This window comes from Rattus norvegicus, chromosome 1 (assembly GCF_036323735.1).
Source record: "Rattus norvegicus strain BN/NHsdMcwi chromosome 1, GRCr8, whole genome shotgun sequence".
Classification (NCBI taxonomy): domain Eukaryota; kingdom Metazoa; phylum Chordata; class Mammalia; order Rodentia; family Muridae; genus Rattus; species Rattus norvegicus.
Window position 1 is genome coordinate 236,584,110 of NC_086019.1, and position 21,814 is coordinate 236,605,923.

General features: G+C 42.8%; 1 protein-coding gene and 1 long non-coding RNA gene across 4 annotated transcripts in view; one reads left to right on the top strand and one right to left on the bottom strand.

Annotated features, from left to right (window-relative positions):
• Pdcd1lg2 (programmed cell death 1 ligand 2) overlaps nucleotides 1–21,814 on the top strand; it is a 64,994-nt gene that overhangs the window by 11,613 nt on the left and 31,567 nt on the right. The window contains 2 exon segments of one of the 3 annotated variants that reach the window (NM_001107582.3): nucleotides 7,347–7,414; nucleotides 19,964–20,269. In NM_001107582.3, coding sequence (NP_001101052.2) covers nucleotides 7,360–7,414; nucleotides 19,964–20,269 — 361 coding nt within the window. In that variant the 5' untranslated portion in view covers nucleotides 7,347–7,359. 3 annotated transcript variants of the gene reach the window in all.
• On the bottom strand, nucleotides 6,011–7,088 carry LOC134485218 (uncharacterized). Its single transcript, XR_010063226.1, has 2 exons — nucleotides 6,955–7,088; nucleotides 6,011–6,379 (listed from the first exon to the last, which is right to left on the bottom strand). It is a non-coding gene; the product is annotated as an uncharacterized LOC134485218 (long non-coding RNA).

Sequence of the window (21,814 nt, forward strand, 5' to 3'; positions counted from 1 at the left end):
ATCTGGATTGTTTCCAGCATCTGGCTATTATAAATAAGGCTGCTATGAACATAGTGGAGCATGTGTCCTTGTTATATGTTGGAGCATCTTTTTTTTTTATTTATTAACTTGAGTATTTCTTATATACATTTCGAGTGTTATTCCCTTTCCCGGTATCCGGGCAAACATCCCCTCCCCCCTCCCCTTCCTTATGGGTGTTCCCCTCCCAACCCTCCCCCCATTGCCGCCCTCCCCCCACCAGTCTAGTTCACTGGGGGTTCAGTCTTAGCAGGACCCAGGGCTTCCCCTTCCACTGGTGCTCTTACTAGGATATGCATTGCTACCTATGAGGTCAGAGTCCAGGGTCAGTCCATGTATAGTCTTTGGGTAGTGGCTTAGTCCCTGGAAGCTCTGGTTGCTTGGCATTGTTGTACATATGGGGTCTCGAGCCCCTTCAAGCTCTTCCAGTTCTTTCTCTGATTCCTTCAACGGGGGTCCTATTCTCAGTTCAGTGGTTTGCTGCTGGCATTCGCCTCTGTATTTGCTGTATTCTGGCTGTGTCTCTCAGGAGCGATCTACATCTGGCTCCTGTCTGTCTGCACTTCTTTGCTTCATCCATCTTGTCTAATTGGGTGGCTATATATGTATGGGCCACATGTGGGGCAGACTCTGAATGGGTGTTCCTTCAGTCTCTGTTTTAATCTTTGCCTCTCTCTTCCCTGCCAAGGGTATTCTTGTTCCCCTTTTAAAGAAGGAGTGAAGCATTCACATTTTGATCATCCGTCTTGAGTTTCATTTGTTCTAGGCATCTAGGGTAATTCGAGCATTTGGGCTAATAGCCACTTATCAATGAGTGCATACCATGTATGTCTTTCTGTGATTAGGTTAGCTCACTCAGGATGATGTTTTCCAGTTCCAACCATTTGCCTACGAATTTCATAAAGTTGTTGTTTTTGATAGCTGAGTAATATTCCATTGTGTAGATGTACCACATTTTCTGTATCCATTTTGGAGTATCTTTTAGGTATATGACCAGGAGTGGTATAACCGGGTCTTCAGGTAGTACTATGACCAATTTTCTGAGGAACTGCCAGACTGATTTCTAGAGTGGTTGTACCAGTTGACAATCCCACCAATAACAGAGGAGTGTTCCTCTTTCTCCACATCCTAGCCAGCATCTGCTGTCACCTGAGTTTTAGATCTTAGTCATTCTGACTGGTATGAGGTGGAATCTCAGGGTTTTTTTTAATCTACATTTTCCTGATGACTAAGGGTATTGAACATTTCTTTAGGCGCTTCTCGGCCATTCCACATTCCTCAATTGAGAATTCTTTGTTTAACTATGAACGCCAATTTTAATAGAGTTATTTGATTCTCTGTACAATAACTTCTTGAGTTCTTTGTATATATTGAATATTAGTCCTCTATCCAATGAGTATTGGTAAAGATCTTTTCCCAATGTGTTGGCTGCTGTTTTATCCTATTTACAGTGTCCTTTGCCTTACAGAACCTCTTCAATTTTATGAGATCCCATTTGTCTATAGTTGATCTTAGAGTCTGAGCCATTCCTCTTCTGTTCAGGAAATTTTCCCCTGTGCCAATGTGTTCCAGGCTCTTTCCCACTTTCTCTTCTATTAGATTAGTGCATCTGGTTTGATGTGGAGGTCCTTGATCCACTTGGACTTGAGCTTTGTACAAGGTAATAATGGATCAATTTGCGTTCTTCTACATGCTGACCTCCAGTTGAACCAGCATCATTTGTGGAATATGCTGTCTTTTTTCCACTTGATGGTTTTGACTTCTTTGCAAAAGATCAAGTGACCATAAGTATGTGGGTTTAATTCTGGGTCTTCAGTTCTATTCCATTGGTCTGCCTGTCTGTCAATATACTAATACCATTCAGTTTTTTTTCCTATTGCTCTGTAGTACAGCTTGAAGTCTGACATGGTGATTCCCCCAGAAGTTTTCTTATCATTGAGAATAGTTTTGGATAGCCTGGGTTTTTTTGTTATTCCAGAAGAATTTGAGAATTGCTCTTTCTATCTCTGTGAAGAATTGGGTTGAAATTTTGATGGGGATTGTATTGAATCTGTAGATTTCTTTTGGTAAGATGGTCATTTTTACTATGTTAATCCTGCTGATCCATGAGCATGAGAGATCTTTCAATCTTCTGAAGACTTCTTCAATTTCTTTCTTCAGAGACTTGAAGTTTGTGTCATATAGATCTTTCACTTGCTTGATTAGCATCACACCAAGATAATTCATACTATTTGTGACTATTGTAAAGAGTGTCATTTTCCTAATTTCTTCCTCAGTCTGCTTATCCTACTGATGTGTTTGAGTTAATTTTGTATCCAGCCACTTTGCGGCAGTTGTTTGCCAGCTGTAGGAGTTCTCTCATGGATTTTTTTGGGGGGTCACTTATGGATATTATCATACCATCTGCAAATAGTGATATCTTGACTTCCTCCTTTCTAATTTGTATCCCTTTGATCTCCTTTTGTTGCCTAATTGCTCTTGCTAGGACTTCAAGTACTATATTGAGTAGGTAGGGAGAGAGTGGGCAGCCTTGTCTAGTCCATAATTTTAGTGGGATTGCTTCAAGTTTCTCTCCATTTAGTTTGATGTTGGCTATTGGCTTGCTGTATATTGCTTTTATTATATTTAGGTATGAGCCTTGAATTCCTATTCTCTCCAATACTTTTAGCATGAAGGGGTGTTGAATTTTGTCAAATATATTCTCAGCATCTAATGAGATGGTCCTTTTTTTTTCCGTTGAGTTTGTTTATATAGTGGGTTATGTCGATGGATTTCTGTATATTGAACCATTCCTGCATCCCTGGAATGAAGCTACTTGCTCATGGTGATTGATTGTTTTAATATGTTCTTGGATTCAGTTTGCAAGAATTTTATTGAATATTTTTACCTCAATATTCATGAGGGAAATTGGTCTGAAGTTTGCTTTCTTTGTTGGGTCTTTGTGTGGTTTAGGTATCAGTGTAATTGTGGCTTCATAGAATGTATTGGGTAGAGTTCCGTCAGTTTCTATTTTATGAAGTAGTTTGAACAGTATTGGTATTGGGTCTTTGAAGGTCTGACAGAATTCTGCACTAAAGTCACCTGATCCTGGACTTTTTTGGTTAGGAGACTTTTAATGATTGCTTCTATTTCCTTGGGGTTTATGGGACTGTTTAGATGGTTTATCTGATCCTGATTTAACTTTGGTACACAGTATCTGTCTAGAAATTTGTCAATTTCATCCAGGTTTTCCATTTTGTTAAGTATAGACTTTTATAGTAGGATCTGATAATTTTTTTGAAATTCTTCAGTTTCTGTTATGTCTCTATTTTCATTTCTGATTTTGTTAATTTGGATACTGTCTCTGTGCCCTCTGGTAAGTTTGGCTGAGGATTTATCTTGTTGACTTTTTCAAAAAACCAGCTCCTGGTTTTGTTGATTCTTTGTATAGTCCTTTTTGTTTCTACTTTGTTGATTTGAGCTCTGAGTTTGATTATTTCCTGCTGCCTACTCCTCTTGAGTGAATTTGCTTCTTTTTGTTCTAGCTTTCAGTTTTGTGCCATCAAGCTGTAAGTGTATGCTCTCTCCAATTCCTTTATGGAAGCACTCAGAGCTATGAGTTTTCCACTTAGTACTGCTTTCATTGAGTCCCATAAGTTTGGGTATGTTGTGCCTTCATTTTTGTTAAATTCTAAAAAGTCTTTTATTTCTTTATTTCTTCCCTGATCAAGTCATTATTGAGTAGAGAGTTGGTCAGCTTTCATGTGTATGCGAACTTTCTGTTGTTTTTGTTGTTGTTGAAGACCAGCCTTAGTCCATGGTAATCTGATAGGTTGTATGGGATTATTTCAATCTTCTGGTTAAGGCTTGTTTTGTGTCTGATTATATGGTCAATTTTGGAGATGGTACCTTGAGGTGCTGATTAGAAGATATATTTTTTTCTGTTTTAGGGTGAATTGTTCTGTATGTTGTTATTAATATCAGATATCAGTTGTTAATAATATCAGATATTGACCTCACTCATGGGGAAAGAGCACACCAAACCAACACCAACATGATTCCATGTGGTAAGATTTTAATGGGGGAACGAGACAAGGGGAAGGGGTGAGAGAAAGAAAAGAAAAGAGAGCAAGAGGCCAGGGAATCTGCCTTTCATTTGGAATGTGAGTAAAGGTTCCCAGGTGGAGGTGTGAATTGAGCCAAAAGATTTTCTGGGAATGTATGGATGTTGCCATGGCAACAGTGACCAAAGGTGTCACTCTAAAGGCAATTCCTGATACCAACACTGTAGATATTTATTAAGTCCATTTGATTCATAACCTCTGTTAGTATCATTGTGCCTCAGTTTATGTTTTCATGATCTGTCCATTGATGACATTAATTCAGTGAGCTGTTTAGTATAGACATAGAGTTGGGTAACCAACACCACTATTTAATTTGGCAAATTTAAATTACCACTAAAAGGAGGAACCATACCCACTTAGAGAGATTCCCACTTCCCCTTCCTCTTCCCATAATCCTAGCAGTTGTCAATCTGTTTTGACAACTAAATAGGATCTAGTTCTTATGAGAAAATGTTAGCAAGTGATAAACAAATTTGGCTTATTATACAATGGAATAACATCTCATTATGAAGTATTGATGTGTGCTGCACAACAGACAAATCTTGATATCATGCTCAGTGCAAGAAGCAAGCCACAAAAGGTCAAGGGTTGCTCAGTGTCATTTATATGAAATGTCAACACAAGCAGTTGATCCTGATAGAAAACAGATGGACTCCTGCTGAGAAAAGCAGTCTGTTCTCTAACCAAAGCAGCATCCTCTTCTAAAAATGCAAATAAAGTTGCTGGGGCTCCAGAGAGAAGCCACCACAGGCTTACTGGCTCTGCTTTCCCAGGACTGAGGCATGTGGCTTACCCTGGCTAATAAAGTCTCAAGTCCTTTCAAGACAGAAGCGCTGACAGTAGTCTGCCTTTCCACAGGTCTTCAAACGTGGCTACCTTGTGGATGCTTCGAGGTCAGAAGCGAAACAGAGATGGAACTGCACTGAGCAGGGCCTGTCGCACCTCCCATCCCTGGCAGGTCCGAGAGCTCTCATAGAACACAGACTGTCCCCACCATCCAATCAGAATGGCCACCAGCAAGGAACTGTCAAAACATTAGACACTGGCCAAGATGCGGCAAAATTAACCCTTGTACTCTGCTAATGGGGATATACATTAGTACAGCCGCTGTGGAAATCGGTGTGGATATCCTTAAAACACTAAAACTAGTTCCACCAAGCCATCTCAGTCAGTCAACAGGTTATCCAGGGCAGGGGTGAGGATTAAAAAGAAAAAAAGGCAATTAGACAACATTTAACATGACTCCAGCCAGTTCTGAGGCTGAAGCAGATGTTTGATTTTCCAATCTGCTTTTATACCATTTTAATTACATGCAGAATAATAAGATCAGTTCTGGGTCAAGGAACAAGCAAGGCTCCTGTAATCACATTTCAAGGGGCTGGTCAGGATGACCAAGACAAAAGGACTGCCACACGTGCTTCCGCTGAACCTGCTCTGGGCTTTGCATTAACTCAAAAGTAAATGTTCTTAATCAGAGCCTATTTCCTGAATTTAGGCCCAAAGTCAGATTCCTGCTTCGACCTTATTTCTTTGGTCCTGATAATGTCAAACTCCTGTCAAGTATCTAGAAGCAAGTGGCCCCCACAGGCTTTCTACAGACCACCATATGATCCAGCTGTTCCCCTCCTCAGAATATACCCAATGGGATCTGAGTCAGCTTCAAAAATACACTTATATATCCATGCTTATTGCTGCTGTACCATTCATAGTAACCACGTTAGGCTGCTGACTCAGGTGCCCATTAGTGGATAGATGGATAGAAAATATGTTCGTATTTATGAGAAGATGGGGTGACCCGTCCAGCGGGTCCAGTTATTCAGGGTCCCGAAGAGGTTTTCTACCTGTAGGTCAATGGGGGTGAAGAGAAGAAGGAGACCAAGCAAAAGTTCTGTTGCCAAGATCTCGTTTATTGGGGTGAGTGTTACAGCTTTTAAGGCTTTCAGGTAGGAGGAGTGACCTTTGTGAAACACAAAGGAAGGAGGGACGAGGGTACTCTGATAGCAGGAGGTGAAGAGGTCATGCAGTGGAGACACCTCGTGTTTGCTCAGGAGACATCTGGTATTTGCTCGGGCTGAAGCATCCCGTGGTTGTTATCTTCTTGTGCCGTAAATTCATGGGAGAGTCTTTTGTCCAACAATCTCAAGGCTTTATGACAGTCCTTTCAAGGTTGAACATCTGTGGCCATGCAGCCAAGAGTCACGTAGGCATTCTGAGCTATACAGTCACAAAACGGCCAGGCCCAAATCCAATACGGCTTCCTACAATGGGGGAGTGGCAGATATAGTAAGTTGGAATGATCATAATCAACACATAAACATGTGTGAAGAGTTACGATGAAATCCATTGTTTTATACAATCAATAGTTAGCCAATAAGGTTTTTATAACATGGAGGTCAACATTTTCAGCATGCAGACTTTAATAAGCCTCTTCGAGGTATATCTTAAGATAAGTAATAAAGACTACTTCCACTTAATGTATTCAAAAGAATAAAAAGTGGGCCAGTCGCGGTGACACTTGCCTATAATCCTAGTACTTGGAAAGTGGAAACAGAATCAGGAGTTCAAAGTCAGCCTATGCTATATAGATAAAGACCAGCCTAGACAATATGAGATTTTGTTTCAATCCCCCCAGCCCCCACACAAAAAGGTAATTTAAAAGATAATTAGAAAACTCATTAAGAGACAAACCACACTACAGGCACGTTGGGTCGTAGCACTCAAAAGCTTGCCGTTTTCCTGCTCTATCAACCAGTACATGTTGATACACCAGCCCTGATCTCCTGAGCCCTGTTCTCCTCTGCAAGTTCCAGTCCAGCTAGAGAAGATGGCTTACCATTAGGTAAACAAGGCTGGTGTTCAAGATCTTCATACTGACTGAACTTTAGGAAGTGAAGTGGGAGGCCTGCAAGGATCCGGATGATCGCCACTGTGGGGGGGGGGGGTGGTGTTGATGCTGTTCATCCTGCTCTCCAGAAAAGGCCCTGCGAGAAGCAAAAAGAGCAGCTCATTTGAATTCAGAAAGAGTGCCTTCTTCCTCCTTGCTGTGCATAAGCTCTTCTCCAGAAAAGGAACCCACGGGCTCTCTTCTTGTCTCTGCTACTCCATTGTCACCTGCATCTCCCACAAGATTTGATTCTGAGTCATTACCATGCTCTTGGGATGAGTTAAACTGGCGGAGACTGAGAAAGTGCACGGAGCCCGGAGACTCTCAATTGTCTGTTTCAGATTGATACAGACCATGCTGCTCCTGCTGCTGATACTGAACCTGAGCTCGCAACTTCATCACATAGCAGGTAAGAAAGGGCCATGGGAGGGGCCTGGGAATGGTGAGCAGGGGGCGGTCCCTAGCCAAAGCTGGAAATGAGTGTCTGTGGGTATTCTTTGAGAGGGAGTGTGGTTACTGGATATTTCAAGTAGCAGAAAAGAATGCTTTCCAGGGTTGGTGGTCCCCATCTTGTAGAAGCAGAAACTGGGAATATTGATCAATCTCTCCCAACCCCCCAATGCTTGCAATAAAGCACGTGTCTGAACGGACATAGAGGGCAGTTCTCTTTAACGTAAGGTGCTAAGCAGCTACCTGTTTCCCCTCTATTGGGTTGAGTGACTGAGGCAAACATAGAGCGTTTCGTTACTCATTTGAGTTCTTTTAGCAAGCAATGGCGTAGCCACTGGTCATTTAATACCATAATGTGGATTGAATTGAAAACACAGAGACAATAAAGCCCCGATGAAACTGAATCCGAGGGCTAGGTCTTTGTACTTGGTGATGGGACATCTAGTGGAGGATGTGGTTTAGAAGAGAGAAAGCAGTTTCAGAATTGATTGTTTCCCTGGGGAAGGTGTTTCAGATCACTGGTGTGTGGTCAGGGCTGCAGTACCAAGAGAACACTAGGAGGTTTTAAAAAGCAGCAGTTGGAGAGTTAAGGGCCCGGATGCGCCACAGCACAAGCACAAGGCTTTCCTTGAGAGGAATCATGGAGAAAGTGGTCCTTTGGCACTGGATAACCTGTTGATAAGTGGCTGTCTCCTCCCATCTCATCCTGTCCAGGGGGTCAATCCATGCTCCTTCCCCCATCCCACTCCACCCCCACCCCCATGGGCGGCTTAGGGAAGAAAGGAAGAGCTAGGGAAACAGGGGCGGCTAGTTTTTGTTTTATTTTGTTTTGTTTTAGTTTTGTGTTTTGTTTGTGTTGCCCTCCATCCACCCACCCCCATCTCCCCACTCCTCACTGAATCTTTCTGGAGAGGAAGGACTGTTTCTTTTAAGAAAAGCAGCACAAGGCAATTACAGTCTGTATGAGCTCTGAGGTATATGTTAAGGGAGCCGGAAGGATATAGGGAAGCAAGGTATGCTTACATTCACAAGAGGGCTTAGATGTGGCAAACACTGTGCAAGGCAGGTTCCGTGTCTTTTTTTTTTTTTTTTCTTTTTTTTTGGAGCTGGGGACCGAACCCAGGGCCTTGTGCTTGCTAGGCAAGCGTTCTACCACTGAGCTAAATCCCCAACCCCTGGTTCCGTGTCTTGTTCAATCTTCGGGACACTCATTTGGTCAGTAGAGAGGGTGAGACATGGGAAGGTTTTTTTTTTTTTTTGTTTTTTTTTGTTTTTTATGTGCCCAAGATGACATAGTTAGTTACTAGGTGGCATGTGAAAGATTTGCAAACGCTGATGTCCTTTCTGCCCCTTCCCCCTCATAGTGCTAACAGTACTGTATAATGGTAGGCAATCTGCAAATTGTCTAACTGGGGATGGGAATTTTACATAAGTTTTAAAGTGTGAGATATATTTAATGCGTATTCTGAGCATTTCATAAACAAAAAAAATATGTGTAATGAGTTATGTTGATGAATTGATAAAAACAGCACATTTTGCTCACTCCATAAACCTGGAATTCCTTTCTGCTCTTTCTTTGCAGAAGATTTTAACTAAAATGAGAGTTAAATTAGAACACTAATCTTGTGCGTTTTAACTCCATCGTTATGTGTCTTTCTAATTAAGGTATTTTGGTTTCTTAGGAAGCTATTGGCAGGGGCGGGGTCACCTAGAAAAGAAAGCCGAGGAGTGGTAATTGTTATTAAATGGTGATTGAAAAGGAAAAGGCCTGGGATGGGGATAAAAAGATCTATAGTATCCTTGCTCATTACCTGTCCAGGCTTTTAAATAAGAACTGAGCATTCAGGTGTCATTTACAAAGAGACAAAATACAATTTTAAGAGTATAGGCGAGCTTTAAGAAGAGCCAGAGGGTAGCTGGGCTAGAATAGTCATTGTCTGAGAGACTACCCGGGTTATTACGGTATTCAGAAGGAGGACCTCACTTCCTCAGTTGCTAAGTGTGTAGCCCTTGACCTGCATTCATCCCCGAACAAAACAGTTCCTATACAGGAGTCACATGGATACGATTCCTCATTACCCTCTATGCATACATTTCTATTTTTAAATTCAAAAAACTAATGCTTATGTAGGACCCGATCAGCCCTACGTCCAGGAAGTCCCACTCACGAAAACATGAAGCTGGAGATCGGTGCAATAAGCAAGAGGTTTAATGATCTAGTACACTGGGGTGACCCTGTACCCGGAACAGAGGTGACCCTGAAGAACAAAGGCCTACACCCTTTATACTGTTTCAGGGTATAGGCTTTAGGTTACAGCTTGAGCTGGTTATTTCTCATTGGTGGGGCCTATTACCTTTTGAATTCATTGGTGGCCTCCTATTGTCCTTTGAATTCTTTGGAGGCCCTTGGTGGGGAAATATCTTTGGCATGCAGTGGGGGTGATGAAGGACTCCTGCTAAGGGCGGCCACCTCATTTCCTGGAACAGGGTGTTATCCTGAATTCCACCTGGTGTTTGCCTAAGGCAGCCTTTGTCCTTAAGTTTGAATCTAACCCTTATCGGATCGATTTTAGTCATTACAGATAAAGAGTGACGACATTCCTAATGCTCTAAAAATAGTTAGAGGAATCAAGGTCAATGACAAGGATACATTGTTATCGGCATCACAAACAAGCTGCCCCATCTGTGAAAAGCCCAGAAAGATGACATACAGCACAATGTCTGTTGCTTGAGCATCCTTCAATAATAAGGTAAAGCTGAAACAAGCAAGACCTTGAGAAGCACAAGACTCAGTATCGGTTTCTGGAGGCAGTAGGGTGTCATTAGTCACAGGTTCTTAGATGAGGGGTGGGCTCCTGGATGCTCATTTTACCTACAGGAATTGCTTTAACAACTCTCCTATGAATCATCCTGCTATAAGATATGCCACAGACACTGAAAACCACATGAAACAGACACAAGCCCGACATGCCCAAACACTGGTGGAAATACCCCCAGAGTGTTGACCAGGCTACTACAGTCCAAGCAAAACCTCCTCAAAACCCTGCTCATGGTTTCTGCCCTGATCCTCATAAAAATGACTGGCTGCAGATTGTTAAGAGGAATCTTTTAGAGCACTCTGTCAATGTGCGTTCTTTGTAGATTCCAAGCCAGCAAATGGAAGCAAACCCAAGTTTCAAGCAACTATATATTTCACTGAACGTACTATAGTTTAATCACCTAGTTGATGGGCACTGCAGTTATTTCGGTGTCTGGGTTAAGTGTAGCCCTGCGAGACTAGAGAAACCTGACTTGTTCTGATTTCATGCTCCATTAATTATCAACTCTTTCCTTACATATATTCTGTAGATACACTGTTGCGTTTAAAAAAAAATAAGATAAAGAAGCCAGGGATATGTTTGATGGAGGCACAGTATGGTGTAGGGGAAGGGGGTGCCTCTGTGGGCCTGTGCTGAGGCATCCCTTCTCCCCGAGGAACCAGCCACACGATGGTGATGGCATAGTATAGAAAAGAGTTTATTTAGGGCATGGGGAGAGGAGAAGAAACAGAGAAAGGGAGAGAGAGAGAGAGAGAGAGAGAGAGAGAGAGAGAGAGAGGAGGAGGAGGTGGTGAAGGAGGAGGGAGGAGGAGGAGGACTTGGCTATGAACGTGCAGAGAGAGGGGAGGGAGGGAAATGGGGAGAGAAAGGACAGAGAGGGAAAAGAGGGAGGGAGTAAGAAGAGCAAGAGCATGAGAGCAAGGAGGGGGAAGCAGCCCCTTTTATAGAGAGTCAGGCACTCCTGGCTGTTGCCAGTGTAGAAAGAATGTCAATATATACTATCTATAAAGATTTAACAGAATTAGCGATACATTGAAAGGAAAATTATACAGATTTAAGGTTTAAAAATATGAAGTTAAAAGAATAAGTTTCAAAATTCACAGACTCAGGGCTAAACACTATGAAAAGCAAGTCCAGGCAGCCCCGCCCGGACTAACAGACCATAAAGATAAAGAAAAGGAATGCAGGAACCAGCCTGAGTTATCGGGATTGACTCGTAAACCATTTGACAGGAGGGCACCTCCCCCAGCTTACTCAGAGTCACACTTTAACCAAGTGTCCTTCAAACCCTGATAAGCCCCTGGCTTCTAAAATCCTGAACGCCCCAGTCAGCATGTACTCTTCTGCTGTGCTGTAATCTCACTGCTATGTTTGAATGAGCCAATCACTTATAGCCGTGCCAACTCTCCCCATCCCCCTGTTCCTCACCCTATAAAAACCCCTTGCTTCTAAAAGTCTGGGTCGACACCTCTGTCTCCTGCGTGGGATTCGTGTCAGCCTGGAGATCTCCGTAATAGATCTCTGTAATAAACCTCGCCTTTGCTTATTACATCCAAAATGGTCTCTCTGTGTCTGGGGTCCGCGACTTCCCGAGACTTAAATAAGGGTCTCTTCGGGGATCTTTCATTTGGGGGCTCCTCCGGGATCGGTGTTTCCTGGGGCGCGCCATCCTGATACTTGAGCTAGGTTCTTTCAACATTTCATATTAAAAGTATTTACATTTACATTCAGTAAAATTCACCTTTTCCCTAAAAAGTTTGACAAATACATGGTCATATAATGGCCTCCACAATCAAAATGGGATTAGATTAGCCTTTATGTGATTACTTATTTTTTATTATTTACATATTAATTATATTGCTTAGTGGAATTCACTGTGATAATATCCACACATGTATACGGCATACACTGTAGATACTCTTTGCTATCTGGCTTCTTTCTCTTAGTGTAACACATTTGAGCTTCATCCATGTTGCTGTCTTTATCTGTCTTTCTGTTATTGAGTGGGGTGTGCTGGGTGTCCATTTCCCAGTTGGAAGACATTTGAGCTATTTCCCATTTCTGGTTATTTTAAATAAAGTTTCTCTAGATGTTTGCAAATAGGTTTCTACATGGACATATATTTTAATTTACTTATTTGCTACAGTGAATTTCTAGACCCTATGGCCATTATAAATAAATGTATAGGAAATTCTAAGACCTTCCCACCGATGTTATACCAACTTTACATTGTCATCGGCCATATCTGAGAGTGTCAGTTAGCCCTGGTAGCGAAATTGTTTTGTTATTCCAGATGCATAGAAATACCTTACTGTGGTTATAGCTTTTGGTTTTCCAGTTACCAATGATGTTAAGCACATTTTAATGTGTTTACTGTCTAACCATTTATCTTCTTTTCTAAACTGTGAATGCAAATCATCTAATGATTTTTAATTGGGCTCTTTGTTTTCTGCTAAGTGTTCCTTATTTATCTGAGATATAAGTCCATTATCAGGTGTCTTATGAATATTATCTCTCAGCCTGTTTCCATTCTTTCAACAAGTCTTCACTGAGATACTCTACTCCTTGTGGTCTAACTTAAGGGTGTCATGTTTCATGTCCAACACTTTTGACTCCCAATCTAGGACCTCTCAGCAGCTCAAATTGAAAGGATTCTTTTCTGACTATCTCATAACTGTTCATGTTACATTTAGGTTTGGAATCAAGTTTGAGTCAGTGTTTATAGGGAGTGGGTGTGGGAGGGGCTGCGAGTAGAAGGTGCAACAGCTCATTTGTTGGCCCCTCCTGGGTCCCCAGCAGAGTTTGACCCCTGCTGAGCCCTGCTGATGCACGTAGAAGCCTTTTGTTCCTAACAAAGGAATGCCCTGGTCCCTTAGAGTCACACCCAGGTGTACACCTGGGCAATGGTCCTTTCGTTCCTGTCTTTTGTTCTCGGTCTTTGTTCCTGGGGCTCAGGCTGGTCTTCCTGGATTTCTCCCCAGTAAATTTGGGGCATGTATTTGGTCTTTTGTTCCTGAGACCTGAAGCAGGTTTTTCCCACTGTGCTTCCTGGAATTTTCCACCCGGCGAACTGGGAGTATATATTCAGTGAATAAAGCTAAAGATTTGGCATTCTCGGGCTGGAGAGATGGCTCAGTGGTTAAGAGCACTGACTGCTCTTCCAGAGGTCCTGAGTTCAATTCCCAGCAACCACATGGTGGCTCACAACCATCTGTAAAGAGATCCGATGCCCTCTTCTGGTGTATCTGAAGACAGCTACAGTGTACTTATATATAATAAATGAATAAATCTTAAAAAAAAAAGATTTGGCATTCTCTCTTGACACAAAAGACCGATTCTGTTTGTTTTTTAACCCCGAAGACTTATGCCTGGCTCTCAGTACTGCTTCAGTGCAGGCACCAGACACTCATTCACTCTGGCCCTATTCTTTTAGGTCTTTTCTTCAGAGGGAAACACCTTTGACTCTTTGTCACAAACCAAGAGTTCATATTTGTGTAGGTCCATTGATTCCTCCTTAAGCTAATTTTGAACTGCTTCCCATTGAACAGCAGAAGTTTTCTTTTTCTTTTTTGACCCATGGCATGTGCCCCACCTTTTGTGAGTATCTTCTTCTTGATTATTGTAACTTTACAGTTGATTTACTTTTTTGTCTTTTATTGCAAAATCTAAAACTATCTTGTAATCCAGATACACTTAACAGTATTTACCTTTATAGTTATGTCGTAGACAGAAACAAACCAATACTTTGTATCATTGAGGTTTCCCTCCATCTTCCAGATGTGGGTGGAAGCAGATAGGGGTGGAGAGGAAGAGTTAGACCATGATGCTGCTTGCGGTGCTCTGGTGCAGGACACACCCACTCTGATTTTCAACGACCGTTGCTAAATATGAGTATGATAGCTAATATTGATAATTGACTTGAGATTCAGATCCACCAAAAAAGCATACCTCTAAGTGTGTCTTTGAGAATGTTTTCAGAAAGCTTTAGCTCACCCTGAGCAAGAGAGTCTCGTCCTGAGTGTGGGTGGCATTGCACCATGGACTGTCGTCTTAGCCTGAATAAAAGGGAGAAAGTAAGTTAAAATGAGTACCCTGACTGCAGGTGCAGTGTGACCACTCTTGCTACCATGCCTTTCCTGCCATGAAGGACTGTACCCCTTCAGACTGTGAGCCAAGGCAAGCCCTTTCTTCCTTACATTGCTTCTTGTCAGCTATGTTGTCTCAGCAATGGGGAAAGGAAGTAAGACAACAAAGGAATGGACCCTGGCCAGGGTAGGATTTCCACAGTGAAGGGTGTCCTAGGCAATGCTCACACATAGAGCAACAGAGCATGAGCCTAACGCACAGAATAGTTTTCTGAAGAGCAGAGGCTTTGTGAAAAGCCTTCTAGTCCCATCTCACATTTTAAGTACACAGTATAGCAAGGCAAAAAAAAAAAAAGTAAATTTCTGTTGTTCAGTGGAAAGAAGTTCAAAATTAGCCTAAGGAGGAAACTATCTTGGGAGATAATGCAAATGATTTGTTTTGTGTTTCCTGAAGATGTGACAGGTGGCGGCTGTCATCAAGCCCTGTTTGCAAACAAAATGCTAAATTGACCTCAGGATCCTCAAAAAAAAAAAAAAAACTCCCAAATTATCTAAATTGGGTGGATGTCCTTTGTCTGATTGCATTGGAAGTTCAGTTCTAGATTGAAACTTAATTTGTTTACTGCACCACAAATGAAATGTAAGACAAAACAGTTACCTTACCACAAAGCCAAAAGTTTACCTGCCTTAGTCTTAAATGCTGGCAGTAGCTGGTAGGGTCACTGGAGCAGAGAGGTGAGTGCAAAGTATAGCTAGAGATAAATTCCATTTCCGTTTCCACAGCCACCACTCACTGGCCTTAAGCAAACCGTTCTTCAAACCTGTTAAAAAAAGGACAGTATCTCCTACTGTGGAGGGTTAACAGAGGACCAAACAGAGGGTGATAGAAGAGTCCTTTTAGTGTTGGGATCATTGTATTTGACAAAGGTTAACTATCACTCTTTCCCCAGTTACACCAGTGTCCAAAGTCTGCCTCACAGATCCTGAGTCTTTACGTTTGGGGCACTGCACTTCTAACGAGTGCTAAGGTGAAGCTGAGAGCAGCATTTCACACAGCAAGAGGGTAATCGGTGTTTGCAAATGCAGATGTTTGGTCTGTCCAATTAGACTTGTTCAATACTGTCTGCAAGGTGGAAGCTCCCAGAAAAATTGCAAAATGAGCATCTGCTCTACCCCAATAATAACTTCATCTAAAGAACCCAATTTATGGTTTGGGCATTAGCATTTTTTAAAAAGTCTTTGCTATGGTCTGGATATGTTTTCCTCAAAGGTTGACCTCCAGGGCAGTGTTGTAAACTCTAAGAGGTAGGGTCTAATGGAGGGTAATTAAATCCCAAATGTCCACACTAATAAGAGTGACATCTGTCTCTAAAGAGTGGGTAGTTATAATGGGAAACTACCCCAAAAGTGTGGCCATCCCTTTCTGCTTCTTCATCAGGTTAGGCAGAGCTGTATGGTGGCACCAAGCTTCTTGGACCCTCTACCACCAGAATCTTGAACCTCAGTATAAAGCACACAGGCATTTTGTTAAAACAACACTGAGTGGCTGTAGGCAGTGTCCTGGAAGGTTCTGTGTCAGGCCAGCTGAGGCCTTCTGCTTGGTTATTCTAACACGCAGACAGACAGCCTTGAGAAAGAATTCTGCACAGAACCCATTATAAGTGGTTTCATTTCCTCTGTGATTCACAAAAAGCTAAAAGTTTGTAGAATTTCAAAAATATGTTGCATCTCCTGAACTACCCATCCTATGAGCAATCAAGCCCAAAGCTTTGCATGCCGTGGAAGCTATAACCAGGGCAAAATTAGTCTAGATAACAACCCTCAGTCATTGTGAATATTATGATTCATGGTTTATGTCGGTTAATTGTTCTTTCCTCTTGTGAATGTTACTCCCCACCCCTCAAAATGTCAGCTGTCTGAAAGGTAAAATATATTTTAAAGGTTGGGGCATCTATTCGGCGAGGTGTGGGGGTGGGGTGGGGTGGAAAAGAAAAGAGAAGCCATATGTTTATAAAGGGTTGGGGCAGGGGATGGGGGAAGTTCTGCTGTCATAACAGGGGAGTTCCAGAGGAAGTTACAGGTTTTCTCTCTCATGAGAAGAAGCTGTAGAGCAGTAAACAGCTTATCCATCAACACATTTCCAAATCTATCCAGTTACTCAGACACACAAGTGAGCCTTCCTTGCACACCCCTCTCTCTCCCTTTCTCCACCTCTCTCCTTGTTTTCCATTTGGACATCTGTAATTTAAAAAGGGGAGAATGTACTTAATACTAGTAAATTCCTAAACTAAATGCTCAGAAAATAGCTACTGTATTTTTGATGAATAATTAATAATTATGATTCCTCCCCACCCCTCCATCCCCACAGAGTGGATTTGGTACAAAGTATCTTTTAGTTATAAGTGAGTGAAGGATTCAGACATGATTTCTGGTTTAGCCACTTTTCTCTCTGGCTGTACCCAAAGTAACAGTCTGGCAGAAGCAACTTGAGGGAGAAAGGGTTATTTTGTTTGACCATTTGAGAGGACACATTCCATAGTGGTGGGGAAGGGGCTGCAGCAGAGGTGAGGTGGCTATCTGTCACATTGCATCTGCAGTCAGGAAGCAGAAGGAGACAGATGCTGGTGCTCAGCTAACTTTCTCGCTTTTTATTTAGCCCAGGATCCCGGCCCGTGGGATGATGTCACTCATATTCCAGGTGGATCTTCCCTGCTCAGTTCAGCCTCACTATGAACAACCCAGGTGTTTCAACATCCCATCAAATTAAGATTGATCACCCCTATTCTCATAATAATGGATCTAAACACTAAGTTCATAAGAACTTGTCATTTTAGCATGCAAAGGAGGCTACAAAATAGATTCCTACAGGAATTCCTGAACTACAGCATCCTTTACTAGTATGATCAGGGTCTTCTCAGCCTGATCCAGCAAGGGCATGCATGATTTACACTGTTTTGCATAGAAGCAGACACCTTAGAGCTTCGCTCCTGGCCCCATGGGCATGTGTGCGTCTTCTCCGTACCACAGATCTGTGTAAAATGTGCATTGATGTTCTAGTTGTAGTGCAGGCAGAGGACGGAGGCAATAGACTGTCCAACCGCTTTGGGTAAAGCTCATTTGTGCAAATCACTGAGTGAAATGCCCATGGTAGTAGCCCATGGATGCTCTCTTGTAAAGTACATCCCAGGGAGGAGTGAACACAGCCAGGCTTGGGGTCTCCTGTTCACCACTCTCCCCTGCCCCTCCCTGATTCTCCATAGCTGAGGTTAATATGTTAGTTACTAGGAAAATGTCAAAGCAAACAGTCTTGTTCACTTTTAAGGTTTGAAGGATAATGGAAGTTCAGAAGTTCGGGAAAAAATGTGAATTAAAAGAGGCTTGCAAACTGAGTGTTGCCACACCCCAGTCACCCCAGTCATCTCAGAACACCCTGGCCACCCTAGCACTCTGGAGGTTGAAGCAGAAAAGGCTTGAGTCCAAGACCATATAGGACTATGTAATAAGGCCCTGTCTTTTAACCAAAGATGATCTAAAAGTGAATTGCAATGTGAACCATCAATCATCAGAAAACCAAAAGTTACTCCTACCATGGCCAGGGACTGGACAACCATTCCCACTAACTAAAATATCCTAGTATGCCACAGGTGTGCTGGGCACCTAGAATCTGGGGACTCAGAAGGCTGAGGCAGGAGGAGAATGAGTTAACAGCCAGCCTCGGATACATAGCAAAACCCTGTCAGTGAAAGAAAGAAAAGAGAGGAAGGAGGGAGGAAAGGAGGAAGAGAGGGATGGAGGGAGGGACAGACTATCCTGGCTTATGAAGGGGACTACACATCCCATATGTGGATTACTACTTTCCCAAGACTTAAACATCTCCTGGAAGGACATTTTCTGAGTGCCTGCTAGCTGTCAGACATGGGTGGTATATATGCGGTCCACCTTGCTTAGATTTTCCCACAGAACCAATAGATGGGTACTTACCTCATGCAGACAGATTCATAGAAGCTAAATGTCAAAGGTCCCTAACGAATCCTGGTATTGTCGGAATTTGAACCCAAGACCACCTGTCATTAAACAAAAATATTTTTTAAAGCCCACAGATATTTGATGATCAGATTATTTTCTTGTATTAATGATGAAAGAGATCTATGGAGAATAATTCAACCCAATCTTCTGTGATGGTTTAGAAATAATTTCCCTGTCTTTCTATACTTCTATCATTGGGATACCCACTCATTACTGAAGGATGTAACATACAGTTTCCCACAATCTCTACATGCAAACACTGCCTACTCTTTCTGCTCTGTCAGAGCTATTTAAGTCAACTCATCGTTTAAAAAGCAAACTAACTTTGTACAGGCAGAAAGGTAGTAACACACTAGTAAAACTGAGGCTGGGGACAAAAGCAAACACTGAAAACAAAGCAGTCCTACTAAGTTCTTGCCGATGCTAGTCCTCTTCCGAGGAGCTCCCTACCCTAGCAAAAGAGGAAATACTCATTCCAAAAGAATGGAGTCCAGTTAGAAAATATGTGGATGACAGATTGGAATCAAAATGAGAGGGGAATAAATTTCTCTCTAAATAATTCAATCCCCTTAGGCTTTGATTTTGCACCACACTCACATTTTGGAAAACACTGTGAAACTATAGCTTTCAAGTCAAACATCAATGGGCCCTAAACTGTAACCATATTAACTGTATTCTTGGAGCCAATGTCTTTGAACAAAGTTATAAAATCTTAATGACCATACATGTTTCAGATGTAGTATTAGGTAATATAGTTACGAAGTACCTTGCATGGAACTTGACCTGGAGTAGTTAAAAGTAGTTCCTTTTTTCCCCTTTGATCTTCTTGATCCAAGAGAGTGAACATCTTCTTTGGGTTCCTATGACTTGGTGATTAACAGTGTGTGAAACCTTGAGAAATCCTGGACCAGTCTTAGCTGTGCACTCTTAGGCAAGTAGTTTAACCACTCTGTGCCTTGTTTCATTTTAAAGGGGGAGGGGTTGGAATGGTGCCCATCTCCCTGGCTCTCAGGGGGACTAAATGAGCTACTAATGTATCTAAGAGCTTCATAAGATATGAGAGGTATCGTTACTCTCACTGGTTAGAGGTGATGATATTTGGCAAAGAGAGGTAAAAATTGCTTTCATACAAACTAAAGAAAATCAGCCCAGGTGGTAGGACTATAACGATAATAAATAAGGCAGATCTCAATGGTAGGACAGCCTAAGGGAAGACTTTGGTCCCAAAAAGAGAGAATGCTCTGGATTGACTGCAGAACACTGAGGAGCTAGTGGGAGACGTTGTTGGGGGCAAGCAGGCCCATCCATCAAACGCTCCTGCTGTTCAGGAGAAACAGGACATGGGATCAGCTGTGTGGGTGGGAATGTGCAGATGAGAAAACCACCTCCAGGTCCTGAGGCAAGAACTCCACTGTTTGTATGTGGGATAAGGGAAGGGAAGAGAGGGGGTTAGGGAAGAGAGGAGCCCAGAGAATGACCAGGGTCTCCCAAAAGATGCGGGAGGGACGGAGCACAACTCTCATTCCAGGAGAACTGAAACGTGACGTAAAAGTAGCAAGCTGTGTGCCTCCCTTGCAGCTTTATTCACGGTGACAGCCCCTAAGGAGGTGTACACCGTAGACTTCGGCAGCAGTGTGAGCCTGGAGTGTGATTTTGACCGCAGAGAATGCACCGAGCTAGAAGGAATAAGAGCCAGTTTGCAGAAGGTAGAAAACGATACTTCTTCACAAAGTCAAAGAGCCACCCTGCTGGAAGAGCTGCTTCCCCTGGGGAAGGCTTCGTTCCACATCCCCAGTGTCCAAGTGAGAGATTCAGGGCAGTACCGTTGTCTGGTCATCTGCGGGGCCGCCTGGGACTACAAGTACCTGACGGTGAAAGTCAAAGGTGAGTGTTCCCATGTCATCTCTGATGGAGTACTGTGACAGCTAAACACAGCAGCGCGCTACTCTCAGCTGTACACAGCAGCACGCCGCTGCTCGCGGGTAGCTCAGGCAAAAGCTGGAGACTGCGTCTAAAGAGGCGGCTCCTTCAAAGGGACAAAAAGCACCTGAATGGAAATATTTTTGACATCTGGCGTAAGGTATAAGTAAAGGTAAGAGGGGTTAAAGCCTACAGTGGGGCTAGAGGAAGCCCGGAAAATGAGCAGACACCAGGCCTCTTCCTCTGCTGGGCTCGGAAAGCCTTGGCTGAAATAACTTACTAATGGAGCCACATCTCTGCCTTCAGCTCTGTTCTCCTATGAAAAGGGAATATGGTTACCTGGAGTCAAAAACCCACTGTCCTGACTTTCCAAGAGGGGCAAACTTTTGGAATTACAGTCTGGTCCTATATTATTCCACAATCTGTTTAATGATGGATTGAAAGCAATCCTCAGATTTATTTCAGTGGTTGTCTTAGTCAGGGCTGTGATAAAACCCCATGACCAAAAAGCAAGTTGGGGAGGAAAAAGTTTATTTAACTCACACCTCCAGATCATAGTCCATCATTGGAGGCAGTCAGGACAGGAACTCAGGGAGGGCAGGAACCTGGAGGCAGGAGGCCATAGAGGGTGCTACTTAGTGGTCTGCTCCTCAGGGCTTTCTTAGCCTTCCTCCTTTAGAACCCAGGACTACCAGCTGGGGGATGGGATGGCACCACCTACCAAGGGCTGGGCCCTCCTCCATTGATCGATAGTTGAGAAAACACCTTACAGCTGGATCTCACAGAGGCATTTCCTCAATTGAGGTTCCTTTCTCTGTAATGACCCTAGCTTGTGTCAAGTTGACACACAAACCCAACCAGTACAGTGACGATTTGAAATTCGCCTGGGTCCTGTAAGACAAAAGCATCTAGAAACAATGTTTTCCCTTTATTTTGAGCCACTATGACGATTAAGACAGTAATTACTGTGTGTAAAGTTTGTCCTCGTCTTAGAAGTGATCTGAATTCAAAGTCACAGCACCCGCATTGAAAACGATGCTCTCCTGTATCCTCAGAGTCCCAGAGCAGTAACAGGCAGAACCTGGGAGCTCCCTGACCAGTCAGACTAGCCAAAACAGTGAACTTCAAGCCTGTCTCAAGGGGAGTACTGTGGAGAACAGTAAGGAAAACCAGGAATTTCTTCTCCTCTTTGCATGGGCATGCCCACCTAGACACAAACATACACACATATACCACATACTCCTTACACGGACATGCCAATCTGCACACACATGCACACAGAAACATATACCACATACCCTCCCCCCACATACATACACACATACACACACTGGGGAAATAGAAACCATGAAGGATATAGAAACCTAAAGTAGAAAGTAATCATTCTTTTAATGTTAGAGACTTAAAACTAGGCAAGGAAACAATGCAGTAAGTCACATTAGCAATAGTACTAAGGAAGAGGTAAGGGAGGGGGTACAGTGGAACCCCTGAGAATGTCACTTGGGAGAC